General features: G+C 46.2%; 1 protein-coding gene across 2 annotated transcripts in view; it reads right to left on the bottom strand.

Moving 5' to 3' along the window:
- Positions 1–19,171, bottom strand: part of IPO5 (importin 5) — a 71,775-nt gene that overhangs the window by 35,069 nt on the left and 17,535 nt on the right. Inside the window, exons 3-8 of one of the 2 annotated variants that reach the window (XM_060191787.1) lie at positions 17,229–17,322; positions 9,977–10,057; positions 5,900–6,092; positions 1,496–1,598; positions 553–649; positions 53–157 (exon numbers count right to left, since the gene is read on the bottom strand). In XM_060191787.1, the coding sequence (XP_060047770.1) occupies positions 53–157; positions 553–649; positions 1,496–1,598; positions 5,900–6,092; positions 9,977–10,057; positions 17,229–17,318 (669 nt within the window). In that variant the 5' untranslated portion in view covers positions 17,319–17,322. Of the gene's footprint in view, positions 1–52; positions 158–552; positions 650–1,495; positions 1,599–5,899; positions 6,093–9,976; positions 10,058–17,228; positions 17,396–19,171 lie in introns of those variants that run through there. The other variant, XM_060191786.1, reaches the window with a different exon arrangement.

Below are 19,171 nucleotides of genomic sequence, written 5' to 3'. Positions count from 1 at the left end.
AGGAAACTGGTACGGCTGTGACCGTCCCCTTGTCTGCACACTATTTTCTTACCTGTAAGAACCCAGGTAACAAGTCTGCAAAATGTTTAAACAGAGTGACATTATGCTCATTGGCGAGTATAAACGCAGCAGTTGCTCTAGCAGATAAGGTTCTGATCTGAAACAAAGAGTAAACAATGCCAAGCATGAGGAATCTGTAGTGGATAAGTGTTAACGTTTTCTTAGTCAACATGAGTATATCTTTTTCCTTTTAGTTCATTTACAGAGACAGAAACTGAGAGGGAAAGAGGGAGATAGACACAGACACACACACACACACACACACACCCCTGAAGAAATGCCGCACTGCTTGTAAAGGTTCCCCCTGCAGATGGGGGTGTTGAACCTGGATCCTTGCGCAGAGTAACACTGGGTACTTACCCAGCAGTAAGTGCCCGCCCAGCCCCAAGATAAGGTTCGCTCGGTGAAGTCAGCCAGTATCCACATGTTAAAGCGTAAAAGGCAACTTGCACACGCATGCATTTCTCCCACAAGCCAGGTCAAATTATTTACCGAAGGATGTTCCTGATCTTGCATGCACTGAACTAACATCCGTTTGATGACATCTAAATAGTGCTGTTGTTGGTTCCCAAAAATCCCAGGAAAGTTCCTTAAAAAAAAAGAAAAGAAAAAAGAAATAAAGTTTGAAAACTAAAAACACACATCTCTCATTCCCTTATTGTTGTCTAGGGCTAGTGAGTGGCCCTCATGAGTTGTGCAGTACTGGGGAGGTGGGGGCAGCCCCTAGGCTTCATTCCTGTCACTCCACCTCAGAGTTGGAAGAGACAAACCAAGGAGTTTCTGATGAAAGCCATGATAAGTGAGCGGAGCCAGCCCCCTCTCTATTTAATCTTGGCAAATAATTCAACTACAGGCAACCCCCCACTCTGGATTAGTGCTGTAGACAAGATATGTTTGGCAACTGAGGCAGAAAATGGTCTATCCACATCACCTTCTAATCTAATATTATTAGTTGTAAAATCGAATTACAGTGCAGAACTGAGTAGCCCATTACAGCAGAAAAACTTTGATGTGGATAATCATTTGGATAGAAACTTAAGACCATATATTTAGACATATAGGCATTTATTGAAATAGTATTTTATAAAGCTTGGTTATATTTTCTTTCTCTTCCACATGCCATTAAAGCTGCCTTCTACAAAGCGCAATGCTGGCACTGTGTCAATCTCTAAATAAAGACTGAACCACCCCGGGCATTTTTTCCATAAATCATAAAGGATAACAGAAAGGAGTAAAATGGCAGCGAATCTTTGTATATGAAAAAGGACAACATAAAAATGTTGTCAATTCCACTTCTAATACAAACACAAAGCTTATCGAAAGGTATTATTCTTCCTGTTTAAAAAAAAAGTTAAGCCAGACTAACACAATCACTTAAAATATGGGTTGGGCATCCATACTATCGTTTCCCCAAGAAGTGGATTAACGTACATACCAGAAAATGTGAAGGGCAGCTTCCCGAAGTCCCATATTTTGAGAGCTGACGGAATCAAAAAGGAACTTCAGCCCTTCAGGCCACTGGTTATTGCCATCCTCATCTGAAAGGAAAGAACCCGGGGATGAAACATGCAAAGCAACACGTGAAGGGTACGTCACTCTAGCTCCTAAGCTTCCTTCCAAATGCACAGCAGTTCAGAGCTCCTCGCCTATGATATGTATATGCGCACTTATGGGGCAGAAGAGAGCTCACCGTGTGGGAGTACCACAGTGGTGCTCGGGAAAGTTCTGGCGCTGTGCTGTCTCTACCAGAGCGAGAGCAGACAGTGCACACAAGTTCCCAATAAAACCGGGTCCCTTAACCATAAAAATTAGATCATGATTCTGTACAAAGCAAGTGTTTTGGTTAACATAAGCACAGGCATTAGCTTAAGTTATTTCTTTTTAAAAAAACTATTTTTTATATTTATTTTCCCTTTTGTTGCTCTTGTTTTTTATTGTTGTGGTTATTGATGTCATCACTGCTAGAAATGGAGAGAGGAGGGGAAGACAGAGAAGGAGAGAGAAATATAGACACTTGCAGACCTGCTTCACCACCTGTGAAGCGACTCCCCTGCAGGTGGAGAGCCAGGTGCTCGAACCTGGATCCTTATGCTGGTCCTTGCACTTGGCGCAGCTTAAGTTTTTTCTAAAGAGTGGGACCTTAGAGGGGGAAAAAAAAAAAAGACAGCACTTCTACTTGAGTAGCTGCGTCTTGTATAGAGATTGCTGCTGTTAACAAAGCCAGTATTTGGTAACAAGGTCTTGAAAGCATCATTTTCAAAGTGTAAGCTCATAGGGTAGGAGTCCCAGGACCCACTGTGGCATTTGAGTATGAGAAAACAGAATGCCATAAATAAATATGTTGAGTTAAAATGTTTTTATTCTTACATTATATATATATATAAAATACAATGTTTTTATTTACTTGTTTTTAAGCTATTTTTGTGATTTAATAGAATTATAAGGCAATAGGGACATAGTTTGAAACTACTCCCACCACCAAAGGACTCTTTAATTTAAAAAAAAAATTTTTTTATTTTCCCTTTTCTTGCCCTTGTTTTTTATTGTTGTAGTTACTGTTGTCGTCATTGTTGGATAGGACAAAGAGAAGAGAAAGGAGGGGAAGACAGAGAGGGGGAGAGAAAGACAGTCACCTGCAGACCTGCTTCACTGCCTGTAAAGTGACTCCCCTGCAGGTGGAGAGCCAGGGGCTCAAACCTGGATCCTTACGTTGGTCTTTGTGCTTTGCGCCAAGTGTGCTTAACCCCTGTGCTACCACCTGACTCTCTCAAAGGTCTTTTAAGATCTTAGGAGACAGGGTTGGAAAGACAGCATAATGGTTATGCAAAAAGCCTTTCATGCACGAGGCAACAAAAGTCCCAGGTTCAATCCCCCGAACCACCACTAGCCAGAGCTGAGTAAACAAACAAACAAAACCAAAGATCTTAAGAGACAGGCTAGAGCCTTTTTTATAGCACGCTTATGTGCTTTAATGTGTTGGTGCTTTAACAAGATTTTACGTACAAAATTTCTGTGGTCTTCTGCAACATAAATGAGCAACCACAAAAAAGAAAAAAAAACCTACGAAGCCTGCTAAGAGGCTCACTGGTTTCCACGTTGTACGGCTGTAACGTGAGGTGTAGGAATCACTGATATTTTCTGTCTCTTCAACATAAAATGCTCTGGGAGTGAACAAAAATATTTCAAAAACAATTCTATGGAGGGAGCACTCTGAGGCATTTTGGAAACACTTCCACTGTGACGTGATTTTGAGTTTGAAATGGTGTCATCCATGAGACCTGGCTGCGCACTTAAAAACTCGAAAATAGAATTTACTTTCTTTTCTTTTTTAAATTATTTTATTTATTTATTCCCTTTTGTTGCCCTTGTTGTTTTATTGTTGTTGTCGTCGTTGTTGGATAGGACAGAGAGAAATGGAGAGAGGAGGGGAAGACAGAGAGGAGGAGAGAAAGACAAACAGACACCTGCAGAAGCGACTCCTCTGCAGGTGGGGAGCCAGGGGCTCGAACCGGGATCCTTATGCTGGTCCTTGTGCTTTGCGCCACCTGTGCTTAACCCGCTGTGCTACAGCCCGACTACCGAAAATAGAATTTTCTAAGCAATTAAAACTAAGTTAAAAAGAATGGATTTATTGAAAATATAAATAAACTGAGTTTTAGTGTGTGTAAGCAAGGCCTGAGATACAACTACACAGTGCTCTGGGGGTCACTTCTGGTTTGCTACAAACTAAGACTACTTTGAAAACTTTACAGATTAAGGGGGAAATAAAAATGGACAAATTCTTTCTTTTAAAAATTTATTTATTGCCTTTTGTTGCCCTTGTTTTTTTATTGTAGTTATTATTGTTCTCCTTGTTGGACAGGACAGAGAGAAATGGAGAGAGGAGGGGAAGACAGAGAGGGGGAGAGAAAGACAGACACCTGCAAACCTGCTTCACCGCCTGGGAAGCGACTCCCCTGCAGGTGGGGAGCCGGGGGCTCCAACCGAGATCCTTATGCCGGGTCCTTGTGCTTTGCGCCACGTGGGCTACTGCCTGACTCCCTCCCTTTTTTATTTTAAATTCATTATTTCTCATTTATTCATGAGAAAGCCAGGAGAAAGAACCATCACTCTGGTACATGTGCTGCTGGGAGTTGAACTCAGGGCCTCGTGCCTGACAGCCCAGTGTTTTATCTAGTGCGCCACCTCCTGGACCACCTGACTGACAAATTTTCAAGCAACTACAAAATGAATTCTTCATAGATGATTTGAGGACCAACAGGCAATTACTGTGATATGACTACACTTCACAAACACCTGCAACTTTTGGTTCTCAGTGTGGAGCCCTTAGTCCCCTCATTTAGAAAAGTACAAACAGTATTTGAGTAATTGGAATTTTCCTCTAAAAAAGCAAAAACAAACAAACAACAACAACAAAAAAACAGTGGAATAGAATTGAGAGCCCAGAAGTGAGGCCCCCACACCTATGGACATCTAATCTTTGGCAAAGGTGCCCAGACTATTAAATGGGGAAAACAGAGTCTCTTCAACAAATGGCATTGGAAACAATGGGTTGAAACATGCAGAAGAATGAAACTGAATCACTGTATTTCACCAAATACAAAAGTAAATTCCAAGTGGATCAAGGACTTGGATGTTAGACCACAAACTATCAAATCTACTTAGAGGAAAAATATTGGCAGAACTCTTTTCCGCATAAATTTTAAAGACATCTTCAATGAAACGAATCCAATTACAAAGAAGACTAAGGCAAGTATAAACCTATGGGACTACATCAAATTAAAAAGCTTCTGTACAGCAAAATAAACCACTACCCAAACCAAGAGACCCCTCACAGAATGGGAGAAGATCTTTACATGCCATACATCAGATAAGAGTTTAATAACCAACATATATAAAGAGCTTGCCAGACTCAACAACAAGACAACAAATAACCCCATCCAAAAATGGGGGGAGGACTTGGACAGAATATTCACCACAGAAGAGATCCAAAAGGCTGAGAACCACATGAAAAAATGCTCCAAGTCTCTGACTGTCAGAGAAATGCAAATAAAGACAACCATGAGATAGCACTTCACTCCTGTGAGAATGTCACACATCAGAAAAAGTAACAACAGCAAATGCTGGAGAGGGTGTGGGGTCAAAGGTGGGAATGTAAATTGGTCCAACCTCTGTGGAGAACAGTCTGGAAAACCCTCAGAAGGCTAGAAATGGACCTACCCTATGATCCTGCAATTCCTCTCCTGGGGATATAACCTAAGGAACCCAACACATCCATCCAAAAAGATCTGTATACACATACGTTTTTGGCAGCATAATTTCTAATAGCCAAAACCTGGAAGCAACCCAGGTGTCCAACAACAGATGAGTGGCTGAGCAAGTTGTGGTATATATACACAATGGAATACTACTCGGCTGTGAAAAATGGTGACTTCACCGTTTTCAGCCAATCTTGGATGGACCTTGAAAAATTTATGTTAAGTGAAATAAGTCAGAAACAGAAGGATGAATATGGGATGATCTCACTCTCAGGCAGAAGTTGAAAAACAAGATCAGAAAACACAAGTAGAACCTGAAATGGAATTGGCGTATCGCACCAAAGTAAAAGACTCTGGGGTGGGGGTGGGGGTGGGAATACAGGTCCATGAAGGATGACAGAGGACCTAGTGGGGGTTGTATTGTTATATGGAAAACTGTACATGTTATGCATGTACAAACTATTGTACTTACTGTTGAATGTAAAACATTAATTCCCCAATAAAGAAAAAAAAAAATCCCACTTAAAACACACAGATACACTCATTGTCCCGATAACATAACGAACGTGTCTGACACTCACCGATTAAGTTTCTGGCCAGCTCTGCAGCAATGTCACAGATTTTCTTCCTCATGCTAGACTGTGTTTCCATTTGAATAATCATTAGGAGTTCACTCTTGATGGCAGTTTGAACATCAGCAGGAAGAGTTGGATAAACTTCATCAAATGCAGAGGACAAAAGACGTCTTAGGAGGACAGCGGCCATTTGTCTAGCCTGCAAGTGAGTAGCATTGTCAATAACTTGGTGTTTCTTCCAAGGGAGAGACCTCCACCAAACTAGACCCACCCTGGCACTATTCAGGTTTTATAGTTCACTGAAAGAGCCACTCAAGTTTAAAAACAAAAACAAAGTCCAGGCAAAATCGTTAAGTAACGATTAGTATGCTGCACAGAAAACGACACCCAAAGCTGCTCGCTACAGCTAAGGGAAAGACTCACGGCGCATCAGGTCTCGAACAGAAGCAAGTGCATTAGCAATGGTAGACCTCTGAATTCTGATTTTTAAAATCAGAATTAACAAGACCTCTGATTTTTAAAACAGCCTTTGGATAAAAACAAATCTTAATATTTTAGGGTGGGGGTTGATAGCATAATGGTTATGCAAAGAGACTCTCATGCCTGAGCCTCCAAAGTCTCAGGTTCAGTCCCCTGCCACCACCATAAGCCAGAGCTGACCTGTGCTCTGTTAAAAAAAAAAAAAAAAAAAGCAAACCCCCCCCCCAAAAAAGACGTAATATTTTAATGTTAGAATGCCTTTGCTCACTTTTCCATTTGACCCATATCCTGCCACTAGTTTAAGAAGTGACTTTCCTGCCTAGCTTGTCATCCAATCCTGCCTGACCTTGCTACAACACTATGTTTTCATTCACCTCTTTAAGATAAATGCCATCCAATCCGATCCATTCATTTCATACTTCTTTCATGCAAGTAAATCATCACATGCTCCTAATAACCAGAAAAATGATCACCAGGGGCTAGGTGGTGGCGCACCTGGTGGAGCGCACGTTATAGTGCGCGAGGACCCAGGTTAAGAGCCCCTAGTCCCCACCTGCAGGGGGAAAGCTTCACAAGTGAAGCAGGGCTGCAGGTGTCTTTCTGATTTTCCCTCTCGATTTCTGGCTGTCTCTATCCAATAAAGATAATAAAAGGGGGTCAGGTGGTAGTGCAGTGGGTTAAGCACATGTGGCGCAAAGCATAAGGACCGGCATAAGGACCCTGGTTCCAGCCTCCAGCTCCCCACCTGCAGAGCAGAGGAGTCGTTTTGCAAGCAGTGAAGCAGGCCTGCAGGTGTCTGTCTTTCTCTCCCCCTCTCTGTCTCCCTCTTCTCTATTTCTCTCTGTCCTATCCAACAAGACAACATCAATAACAACTACAACAATAAAAGAAAAAAAAAGGGCAACAAAAGAGAAAAAAAAAAGCAAAAAAGATCACCAATCTCCTTAAGTCTATTACTCTCTTTCAGTCCCCAATCTGTAGAGAATGTTTCAGATGGGACTTGCTTTATTTTCTCAGATTAGGAAAGAAAAAAAAAAAAGACAAATGTCATTCTTAGGTTTTCGCTGTATTAGACCAATGTTTCTAAAATACAGTTCATTGATTGATTGATTATTTTGTCTCCAGGGTTATCGCTGGGGCTCGGTGCCAGCATTATGAGTCCACTGCTCCTGGCGGCCATTCCCACCCACCCCCGTTTTACCGGATAGGGCAGAGAGAAACTGAGGGGGTGGAGGAGATACAGAGGGAGAAAGATGCAAGCCGGCTTCACCTCCGGTGCAGAGTACCCCCCCTTCAGGCGAACCCAGATTCTTGTGGGTACTCAACCGGGCGCACCACCGCCTGGTCCCCTTAAAATACATTTTAAAAGTTTATTTTAATGAGAGACACACAGAAAGAAGCAGAGAGAGACAGAGCCCAGAGTACTGCTGGGTGTCGGGGTGGGGACTGTGACAGAACCTGGGCCTTCAGTGCCTCAGGGAAGTCCTTCAGACGTCCACTATGCTATTCCCCCAGCCGTGAAGAGCATTTTCAAACAATCAGAAGGAGAGAGAACCAGAACATTACTTCCTCTGTCACATTCGAGCCGGGGATCAAACTCAGGACCTCACGCTTGCTGTCCCCACCCGTGGTGCCACTTGCTGGGTGGCGTCATCAAAAGTACTGTGTCCGAGTTTTACACATTTTCTCTTTTTCACTTTTCACTGAACAATCCAAGTTACTTTGGGGGGACGATACAGGTTAAAGCTATCGACTACGTGACGAGCTGGGTTCGAGCAGCCCCTGGCACATGAAGGGATCTGGTGCTATGGCCTCACACTCTCTCTGCTTCGAGCTCAAGTTAAAACAAAACAAAACAATTCGCAGTGTGGGCACTGAGTCCTAGCAATAACCCTGGAGGCAAAAACAAAACAAAAACAAACAAACAAAAAAACCCACGAAACCTATTAAGCCACAATGGTTATCCCATTCCATAATCAAATTCAGATTTAGATTTCAATACAGATTTAAAAAACTTAAAATGATTCTTCATAGTGCCCTTGGCCTAACAGTGTGCTTTATACCAAACCTGCCTCAGTCTGGTATTTGTTCTTCACATTCCACACACTCATTTTCAGTTGGGTGAAGAAGTACTTTTTATCTATTTTAAAAAATTTTTTATTTATAAAAAGGAAACACTGACAAAAACCATAGGATAAGAGGGGTACAACTCCACACAATTCCCACCACCAGAACTCCGTATCCCATCCCCTCCCGATAGCTTTCCTATTCTTTACCCCTCTGGGAGTGCGGACCCAAGGTCATTATAGGATGCAGAAGGCGGAAGGTCTGGCTTCTGTAATTGCTTCCCTGCTGAACATGGGGGTTGGCAGGTTGGTCCATACTCCCAGGCTGTGTCTCTCTTTCCCTACTGGGGAAAGGATCTGGGGAAGTGGAGCTCCAGGACATATTGGTGGGGTTGTCTGTCCAGAGAAGTATTTTTAAAGATCCCGAGCACTTTATACTGTTTTAGTGTTATCTGAGGACATAAAATTGCCAATTGAAATTGATTGAGGAGTAGGCACATACAATACTAGACTGAAGTCCAATGTGACTTTATTTCCATCGTGTATTAAGATAAGGACTTCACACACAGTACGATTTAGCAAAAAGAAAAAAAAAATCTCACTTTATAAATTCTAAACGCAATTTTCTCTTGTTTGAAACAAGTTTTCCAGGCTTGGGTATGATGACTTCCCCAAAATATTTGTATTAATGTTCAGTGTATACAAGGCTGTAACTCTGGGGAAGAGAAAACTATTATCAGCTCACACAAATAAAAAAGCAATAATAATAATAGAAAAAAATCATTTAAAAATCCCTCAAGTCCTTAAGCCTCGCTAGCATCCATTAATACAACACTTTGCAACACAGCAGAACGCTGAATAAACTTCCTCCTGGAGAACTAAGGGGGACTGTTGTATACTTGTAGACAGACTGTTGTGTACTTGTAGACAGCACTAGGAGAGAAGAACCTTCAGTGCAGTCAGTTAAAACCAAGTAATTTTTAAGTACTTTGGACAAACCAACTTACGTAATAAAAATTCCCACTGAACACAAGAGCACTTCATGGGCTGGGCGGTGGCACACCCGGTAGAGTGCACATGCTGCTGTGCTCCAGCCCCTGGTCCCCACCTGTGGGGCAGGAGCTTCCCGAGTGGTGAAGGAGTGCTATAGATCTCTCTCCCCACCCCTATATATATATATATCCACCAAGAGTGGTGATGTTGTGCAGGTACCAAAAGCCTGATGGCAAGTAAAATACTAGGATCCAAACAAAGAGCTCCAAAGGCGGTCTGGAGCAAAGGCCGTCCAAAGGCAGCCCAGCTGACAGGGCGCCGGGACTCCAGACCCGAGGAGAAGCTGAATTGCAGGGATCACCCAGGCAAGAGTCCTGCCGCGCTCTGGTCTCCTTTTAAAGAGAACTTACTGTTAATAGCTTTCAGCAAGTAAAGGCCTCAAAGGCCTATCGGTGTCTACAGAGTAAAACACCCCTTCGCCACTCTGGCCACCACATAACAAGCAGCTTACTCTGCAAGAACCCCACTACCTGCAGATACAGACCTCCTCGGCAGCCGTTGTATTTCTGATGGCTTGTAAGAGGAACGTGATCTTTGACTGGCCTGGGATATTCTCATAAGTTTCCTGCAGAACAAAAACAAAAAATCCAAAACATCGGAGGTTAGAATACAGTGAGTGCTAGAAGACCTGAGCTGTACTGAGCCAAAGCAAAGGATTCTGGGGGTGGGGGATTAAAGGGATGAGCCCCGGTGCTTGATGATGGAATCGGAAAGGATGTAGGTTGGAGGAGCGTCTCATGGAGACCCATTACGGGGAGATGAGAGATTATACCTACCTCTGCACCAACAACTGTAAAGAATCCCCAAGAAAACAGGGAAAAGAATAGCAGAGAAGGTCCATGCATAAGGAGTCCTGGTACTGAAATGCTCTCCTGAGTTGAGTGGGGAGGCGGGTTAGTGGGAGAATGAATATAGGTCTGGCTTAAGAGAGAGGCCGGACCTCAGCCCCTGGCAGCGCACCCAACAGCTTCCAAACTTGCCCATTCTGCATCTCATGCATTTCCACAAGGAAAAATGCTTCAGCACTGCCTGGCACTCCTGGAGAGAAGCTGGTGCTCCAGGAGGTGGTACAGTGGGTAAAGCGTCCGGAGTTCAGTCCCCAGCCACACACGTACCAGAGTGATGTCTGGTTCACCCCCCCTCAATCTTTCTCATTAATAAAATAAAACGAGAGACAGAGGGGGGCAGTAAGGCCAGCAGCAGGGAAGGCGGGCTCCGGCCTGGGGCAGGCTGGCAAATGGTTGCCCCCGCTGCTTGTCATTCCTAACACCTTCAGTGTCTTCTGGACCCAACGAATGAAGGGTGTGAGGTATCACTTGAAATCTGAAATGTTTTGCTTCCTGTGCTACAAGGTACACTTCAAATAGAACAGAATGCCTAGGGAGTCACTGACTGAGCTCCTTTCTCCCTTCATCTTGTACAACAGGTTTTTCTGATGTATTTATTCCTTTTTCCAACTTAAAACACTCCAGGCCGGAGAAGGTCCCAAACTGCTGTTTTGTGGCATGAGCTAGTAGTGCTTGCCATCACGCCAAGCTTCTGTTTGTCAGCCATGTTTTAGACCAGATGATGCCCAGCTGGCTCGCAGCATTACTCCTTAGAGCACCAGAGCCCCACCTCAGAGGATCAGGCTGAAGAAGGTGTTCAATAGTGTTGAAATATTTAGGCTCCATTTTCTCTCAGGGAAGGATTATCCTGAAACCATACTATAGACATAAGTACATGAGTCGTCAGGAGAAATCTGGCCAGGAGCCGTCATATCTTTTCCTTAATAAAATTTAAGTTTTTTTTAAAATTATCTTTATTTATTGGATAGAAACAGCCAGAGATTGAGAGGGAAGGGAGTGATAGGGAGAGAGACAGACAGAAGCCTCCAATACTCCTTCACTACCTGCAAAGCCTTTCCCTTGTGGGTGGGTGTGGACTGGCGGCTTGAAGCCGGGTCCTTGGGCACTGCAACATGTGCGCCACCACCCGGCCCCTCCTTAATAAAAGTGCAATGGATCTAGAAATCTAGGCTTTGTTAATGAGGACACGTATTATTATGATAGGAGAGCAAACTGGTTAATGATAAAAGACGAGACAGATTTTCAGTGTACCTCCTAAAACCGGGCATGCAATAATAACAAAAGCAAGCAGGGCCGGGGAGAGAGCATAATGGTTTTACAAAAAGACTTTCAGGGCTCCAAGGTCCCAGGTTCAATCCTGAGCACCACCACATGCCAGAGCTGAGCAGTGCTCTATTCTCTTCCTGTTTCTCCCTCATTAAAAAAAAAAAAAAAAAAGAAAAAAGAGAAAAAATCAAGTGGAAGAGAAACAGATTCATTTCAACAACAGTGTCTTTCACTATGGAAAAGCAATCGGGACCGGACTGAGGGACACAGCAGACACACGCCAGACCTGCACGCCAGGACCCCGGGGTCTCTGGCTCACTTCCTGGCAGCACCATGAGTGACAGTGGAGAGCCACTTTCTTGTGGCACCTGAAACAGTCCCCCCCAAGAAGTCTCCTAGTGAGTAACTATTTTAAGGGTCAAGTCTAGAAGATATGTTCATTTCTCCGCAGAGCAAATTCAAAGAGCTCATCTGCTCTCTCACAACCAACTCCACCAACTCTACTTGGCACAAGGAAGGGAACACAGGCCTTCACTAAATCGACACCGAATTGGCACCATTTATTATTAAGAGCTCCCAGAGATATTTAACAGGTCAAGAAACAAAGGCTCACAAGTTAAGTAACTTGCCCAAGGTCACAGACAATGAACAGTCCAGAGAGGAAGAGAAAAAAAAAAAAAACAACTTTGGTCTTCTGGGGCTGACTGTACTCCCAATCTCCCTGGCACTGGATGCTCTCTCTCTGGGCTTCGGCCCTGGGGGGCTGGCTGACTCAACAACCAGTGAGATTTATGTAGTGCTACAGTGTTCAGACTTCTCAGACGAAGAAGAAAATTTGGAGGGCTAGTCCTCTGGAGGCCATGAGCGGCGCACAGGCTTACCACAACATGCAAACTGTGACAAAAAGCATTCACAAGCTGAGGAGAGAAGACGGTCTGAATTTATTTATTTTCCCTTTTGTTGCCCTTGTTTTTCATTGTTGTAATTATTGTTATTGCTACTGATGTCATTGTTGTTGGATAGGACAGAGAAATGGAGAGAGGAGGGGAAGACAGAGAGGGGGAGAGAAAGATAGACATCTGCACACCTGCTTCACCGCCTGTGAAGCGACTCTCCTACAGGTGGGAAGCTGGGGGCTCGAACAGGGATCCTTAGGCCAGTCCTTGTGCTTGCGCCACGTGCACTTTACCCGCTGTGCTACCGCCCGACTCTCAGTCTGAATTTATTTATCCAGCAGTGAGATCATTTAAGATATTCAGAACATGATTTCAAAAATGGCCATGTACCTTGCGCTTTGCCTAGGACCTCCTTCTAATAAACTCGGAAGCAGTGCTGACTTTGCATTTAAGCTTCTCAGACCAGGTCTCCATTCCAGCACCTACCTCCCTGAGCCCCAGAAGCCCCATCGGATGCCACACACATTTAATACCTCTACCTCCGGAGGGCTAAATTGAGCTTTGGAGTAAAAAAAAAAAAAAAAAAAAACCTCTGCTAGCAAACCTGCTATAAACTGAGGGTAACTGCCTCTGCCCCACTGGGGCTGCAAGGGGAGTCACACCCTGGGCTGATTCTCGCAGCCACTTCTAAAGAACTGTGCTCCGCAGTGGATTCAGTCACTGGAGGGTGAGCTTTGCGTAAGTGACATCTGAGTCTGGATAAAGGTTCTCCCACTTGGTATGTCCCTCTGTGGCAATCCAGGTGTAGTGTTACATCTGTGCCAGGGTAATCCTTTGGGGGAAAAAAGAATCTGCACTGTAACTTTTCCTTAGCTTAAAGGAACTGTGTTTCCCAACAAAGTCACAGTGTCTTTTTCTTTCTGTAGTCCCAGGGCCCTCGCAGAGCTGATCACACATAAAGAAGGTATTCCGAGTCCAAGGCCAGGTGGGTTCAATGCGCGTGGCTGGCAAGCAATGCAGCAGAGGGCAAAGAAAACTCCAGTTCTGACTCCGCCACACAATCACAGAATGCAAAGCAGATTTCACCCCCAACTCTCCTGCCCACAAAGGAACAATGCTAATATATACTATCTCTCATTCCATAAATATTTATGGAGAGTTTACCTTGCACATGAAATGTAAAAGAGGGCATTCGCTTCACCTACTAAATGCTCTATGTGCTTAAAAAAAAAAATAGTTGTTTTCTAACCCGGCACTCCCCTTGGAATCACATGAATGAAGCCCTGGGAAGATTAGTAAGAGCACAGAATTCACGAGCGATTAACAAAACAAAGTCTAAGTCATCTAAGAAAGTCTAGCCATGAACAGCCAAGTTTGGATTACTTGTCACTTATTTAGTTATTTGTTTATTCAGTTTAAGGATTGTATTTTGAGGCTCAGGGGAATTTTAGCCATTTCTTCAAGTACCACTGACTTTTTTTGTAAAGTGAGAAAATCCTAAAGATGATAAAAAATACAATACACAATCAAATGGTTTCTAGAATGGAAACGATTTCTAAATTTCTAAAGCCCTTCATTGACTTCAAAATATAAAATAGTCTTTCAATGTATCTGATTCTATTTCAGAATATAAAACCAGTCAACTTAGTCAACAGTCGGGTATGTATGTGTCAACCAAGTACTTCACTGAGTACATTACAAAGACATTTACCGAGCCCTTGCCAATTCTTTTTTTTTTTTTTTTTATGGTTAAAATGTTTATTACACATAAGTTTTTTTTAAAACTTTTTAAAAATTTTATTTATGTATTTTCCCTTTTGTTGCCCTTGTTTTTATTCTTGCTGTCGTTATTCTTGCTGTCGTCGTTGTTAGATAGGGCAGAGAGAAATGGAGAGAGGAGGGAAAGACAGAGACGGGGAGAGAAAGACACCTGCAGACTTCCTTCACCACCTGTGAAGGGGACTCCTCTGCAGGTGGGGAGCTGGAGGCTCGATCCTTATGCTGGTCCTTGCGCTTTGTGCCCAAACCTGCTGCGCTACCACCCAACTCCCGCCCTTGCCAATTCTATAGCTCAACATTCTCCTCGCCTATATTCAATACAGAAGACGGTAGGGCTGAATCTATGAGTTCTATAGCCTGCAAAAGGCAAAGAAGGGCACTAGGGTACCGCTGTGCAGTCACTTCTTCTTTTATGCATTTATTTCCCCCAAGTACCACATCACTATCCTAACAAACTCTAGTTCAGACCAACTTATTTCTAAATTAGATGGTGCTGGAGCACTGTCCCTCCAACATTTTGCCTTTTGAGTGTCAAAATTAAGAAAATCTCACTATGATAGAACTTCTGTTACAGCATGTTTCCATGAAATAAAGTAAAAAATCTATCTGGCTGCTTTCACTAGGAATAAAGAACTTTACAGGGAACAAGGGTACTCATTTTCAATTGTTCTTTATGAGAAAATGTGCTGAATGCTTCTATCCTCCAAGTGATGGAATCGTGATAAAAAGATTTACAACAGGCACCAATTGGAATTCAAGCTAAACCAGACACTGGTATTTAGTTCAATAGAAGAGAGATTCCCCACTAGGCCTGACAATAGAGACTTAAGCAACTGCAGGGAAGAGGGAGAATTAAACTAGCTTACTAATTACAATGCTGTTCTGCTTTGCAACACATGGAAATGGCTATTATGGGGTGGGATTAGAAACTTGTTTTGGTAAAAAATTTAGAGTTAGCAGAAAGTGTTAAAAAAAAAAAATCACAGATCACAAACTGATGCAGTGAACAAGTGCACATTACTTGTCGGGGCAAATGTTACTTTTAAAGCTAGCACAGTCTGAAGAGAGAGAGAGATCCATGGACTCTCCCATACAGCCAGAGCAGGACACTAGAATGAGTGATGTTCATTCATAAGAGACTGGTTGGCTCAACACATCTGTAGGACTGAAAGAGCCCTGAGGCTGGGTGAACAGCTAAAAAAAAAAAAAAAAAAAATCAAGCTGTATAGTAGTATGTACATTCCAGGTCCATTCATGTAAAAATAAAACGTCCAGGGCGGGGATAGATAGCATAATGGTTAGGAAAAGAGAATCTTGTGCCTGAGGCTCTTAAGTCCCAGGTTCAACCCCCCCCCAAAAAAAAAACCCACCAAAAGCCAGAGCTGTGCAGTGCTCTGGTATTTCTCTTTCTCTCTCTGCATCTCTCAAAAACAAAATAAAAATCAAGTAATACTTAAACCCACAAAACTTTCAAGCCTGAGGCTCTGAGGTCCCAGGTTCAAACCCCAGCATCACTATAAACCAGAGGTGAGCAGTGCTCTGCTATTAAAGGGGGGGGGGGGAATTAAAGGGAGAAAAACACACACAAAAAAACAAAACCCTCAAACATAGCAAAACTGTTAGTACTGTTAATTTTAGTCCCAGCATGTATTATATGTAAAAACCAACATGCCAAGGCATTAGGATACAGTTTTATAGTTACTTGAAGAGCCTTTCCACACAACACTGAAATTGAGTATTTTCTGCTAAGAAAGCCCCTCCACTGTATCCAGCTTGTCCTCAATCAAGAGTCAACGCCACCACAGCACTCTGAAGTTAAAAGTCACCAAAGTGCATACAAAACCCCCCACGGGGGAAAGAAGTGCAGGAAAGGCTGTCTGTGCCCCACCCGCATTTTCATCAGCTCTGTAAAAATAAAATAAACAAGATAATGATAATAATTAAAAGAAAAAAAAAACTGGTTTCATTCAAGTTATCTCGCAGCACTCTCCATGGACTTTTACAACAACTTTCCAAGAAAGAACCTCACAGATAATCAACTTTGAAGACAGACGCTGATATGATACAAAAAAAAAAAAGAAAGAAAAAAAAGAAAGAAAGAAAGAGAGAAAGAGAGGAAGAAAGAAAGAGAGAATAAAGACGGGGGAAGTTTCTGCCCAGCCTCGCGGATGGGGGACATCTCAGGGCCTGACAGCGGGGCACCTGCGCTCCGGGGCTCCCAAGGGTGCCTTCCAGCTGCTGGGTCCACGGACTTGCACGAGATCCAGGAGAAAAGCAAATAAATGAAATAAAATAAATAGATAACGTCTGTCGGAAGAAGCATATCTGCAGCTCCACATTCTGGAAGTGAGAGGTGGTGGTTTCGACAAAAAAAAAAAAAAAAAAAGACGAAGAGAGGAGGGAGGGAAAGGGGTGGATTCAGGTGAGAGGTGATGAAAGGCGAGGATTTCCACCTCGGGGCTCCGGCAAGTGTCGGGACCCCCCCCCCCCCCGTCTGGGAGGGAGCAGCCCGGCTCCGGGGCTACCAGGTGCCCGCGGGGAGGTGACGCCGCCTGCAAACAGCAGCCCCGGGGCGACACTTCGCAGCCGGCACCCGGGCAGGACGAGCCGGGAGCAGCCGGCCGGGGAGGACACACGTCCGGGGACCGGGCAGGACGCCCCTGCCCGGCTTTTTCGGGGGGGGGGACCCGGAGGAGTCAGTAGGGCGGGGTGGGGACCAGGACCGGGAGGGAGCGGCAATGGGCAGCGGTGACCCCCCCACTCGATCGCTCGGGGCCCCCCGGGCCGGGGGCAGCGCCCGCCGCGGCCGCACGTGTGAGCCCCGCCGGCGGGGAGGCCCGAGGCCCGGCCGCTCCCACGTGGGCTGGCGGCCGCCGCCCGACCGGCCCAGCCTGCGGCCCGAGGCCCGGCGTCCGGGGCGAGGGGAGAGGGCGGCGCGCTCGGTTACCTCCGCTTGCTTCCGGACCACATTGTCGGGGCTCAGCAGGTTTCCCAGGAGCAGGTAGAACTGTTGCTGCTCCGCCGCGGCCGCCGCCATTGCGCTAGGCGTGAGAGAGAAGGAGGAGGGGAGACGCGAGCCGTGAGGCGCGCTGGCGGGCCGCGGAGGGGCGGGGGCGGGGGCGGGCCCAGCGCGGGGACCGGCACCAGCGGCGGCGCGCGAAGGGGCGGGGCCTCGAGGCCGGGGCGGGGCCTCTCGACCCTTCACCCCGCCGCGGCCGCCGGCTCCGGCGTCTGATTGGCTGCTGGTGTGAAGGGGGCGGGGCCTAGCGCGCCTCCTCGGGGGCCGCGCGGATTGGCCACGCACCCCGCGGTGCCGTCATTGGCGGCGCGCGGCCGGCCGCCGGCCTGGGGCTGCGTCGCTGTCGCACGGGCGGCGGGCGGGCCGGGCTGCTGCGGGGAGCTGGGGTCCTGGGCTGGGAGGAGTGGCCAGCTCCCTAGCGCGGGAGATTTCGGCGCCGCAGGCTAGCAGACTCCTCCCAGCTGCAGCTTCTCTAACCCACCCGGAATCCTAGGCCTCCCAGGTCCCTCTTTCCCTTAGACCCCTGCAGGACTCCCGACACCCCAGATTCCCAGGCCGCCCCCCCAGCTCCCAGCCCACCTGGACTCCCGATACCCTAGACACTCAGCCCCCCTAGGGAATCCCCACCCCAGGACTCCGGACCTTCCTAGGTCCCTGGCTCTGGCGCCTAGGATTCCCGATCCCCTTGATCCCTTGCCCTCCAGATTCCCAACACCCCTAGGCGGCCCCAGAGCTCCTGACCTTCTAGGATCTTAGCCGATCCCCCACCAAGAGCCCTGACACCCTAGAGGCCAAGTCCCTCAGACTCCGGACACCATGGACACCCAGCTACCCTAGACACCCCCCCCCCCAGGACTCCCAACCTTCTTAGATACTAAACGCCCCCCCACCCAGCAAGACTCCCGACCTCCTAGATCGCTAGTCCCCCAGACTCCAGACACCCTGGACACCCAGCTTCCCTAGACACCCCCGCCCCAACCTTCCTGGATACTAAGACTCCTAAACTAACTCCCCCAGGAATCCCGACATTCCTAGATACTAAGCCAGTACCCAGACCCTTAAACTCCTCCTAGATACCTAGTCCCCTACTCCAGACACCCTAAACACCCACCTCTCCTAGCCTCCCCTCCCCCAAGACTCCCGACCTTCCTAGATACTAAGCTCCCCAGGCCCCCTAGACACCCCCCACACACCAGGACTCCCTATATCCCCCCCACCTTAGACTCTGTCTCCCTAGACCCCCTCCCCCACAGGACTCCTGACCCTCCCCCCAACCCCTAAGCCCCCCAGACACCAGACACCCTATATCCCCCAAACCCCAGCCCCTATCCCAGCCAACTGTCAGTTCCTGCGGCCACCACCCCCGTATGTGGGGGGGGGGCATCTGACTCAGGCCACCTCATCCTCCTGCCCAGCTCACCCGTGACTCACGCCTGGGCTTACTCAGCTTCCAGGCCGCCCCTCTCCAGAGGTGTCCACGTGGCACCCACTGCCTCCAGCCCCTTGGTCTGGTCCCTTGTTTGGGAGGGTGGAGAGAGTCCTGGTTGAAGGAAGCTAAGAGAGACCTTCCCGCCTCCAACCTTAAAACTACTCCCGCTGTGGGTCAGAGACCTGCTGCCCCCTTAAAGCAGCCAGAGAAGAAGTTACATTTCCAGCCCTCCTTGATTCTAGTGCTGCCCAGAGCACTGTGTTCCAAGCAAAGGACACTTGTGCCCAGCCTCTGCTGTGACTGGTGCTTTTGGGGGCTGAGGGAAGACTTGGAAAGCAGAGTGCACTTTTTGCCTTGAAAGGACAACCCTAATGAAGTTTCACAGTTAGGTGAGATGGAGAAATATATACTCTTCTGGCAACTCCTAGTACAGAACTGAGGG

This window comes from Erinaceus europaeus, chromosome 5, assembly GCF_950295315.1.
Source record: "Erinaceus europaeus chromosome 5, mEriEur2.1, whole genome shotgun sequence".
NCBI lineage: Eukaryota > Metazoa > Chordata > Mammalia > Eulipotyphla > Erinaceidae > Erinaceus > Erinaceus europaeus.
Note: the sequence above shows the minus strand (reverse complement) of the source record. Positions and strands in the feature narration are given on the sequence as shown.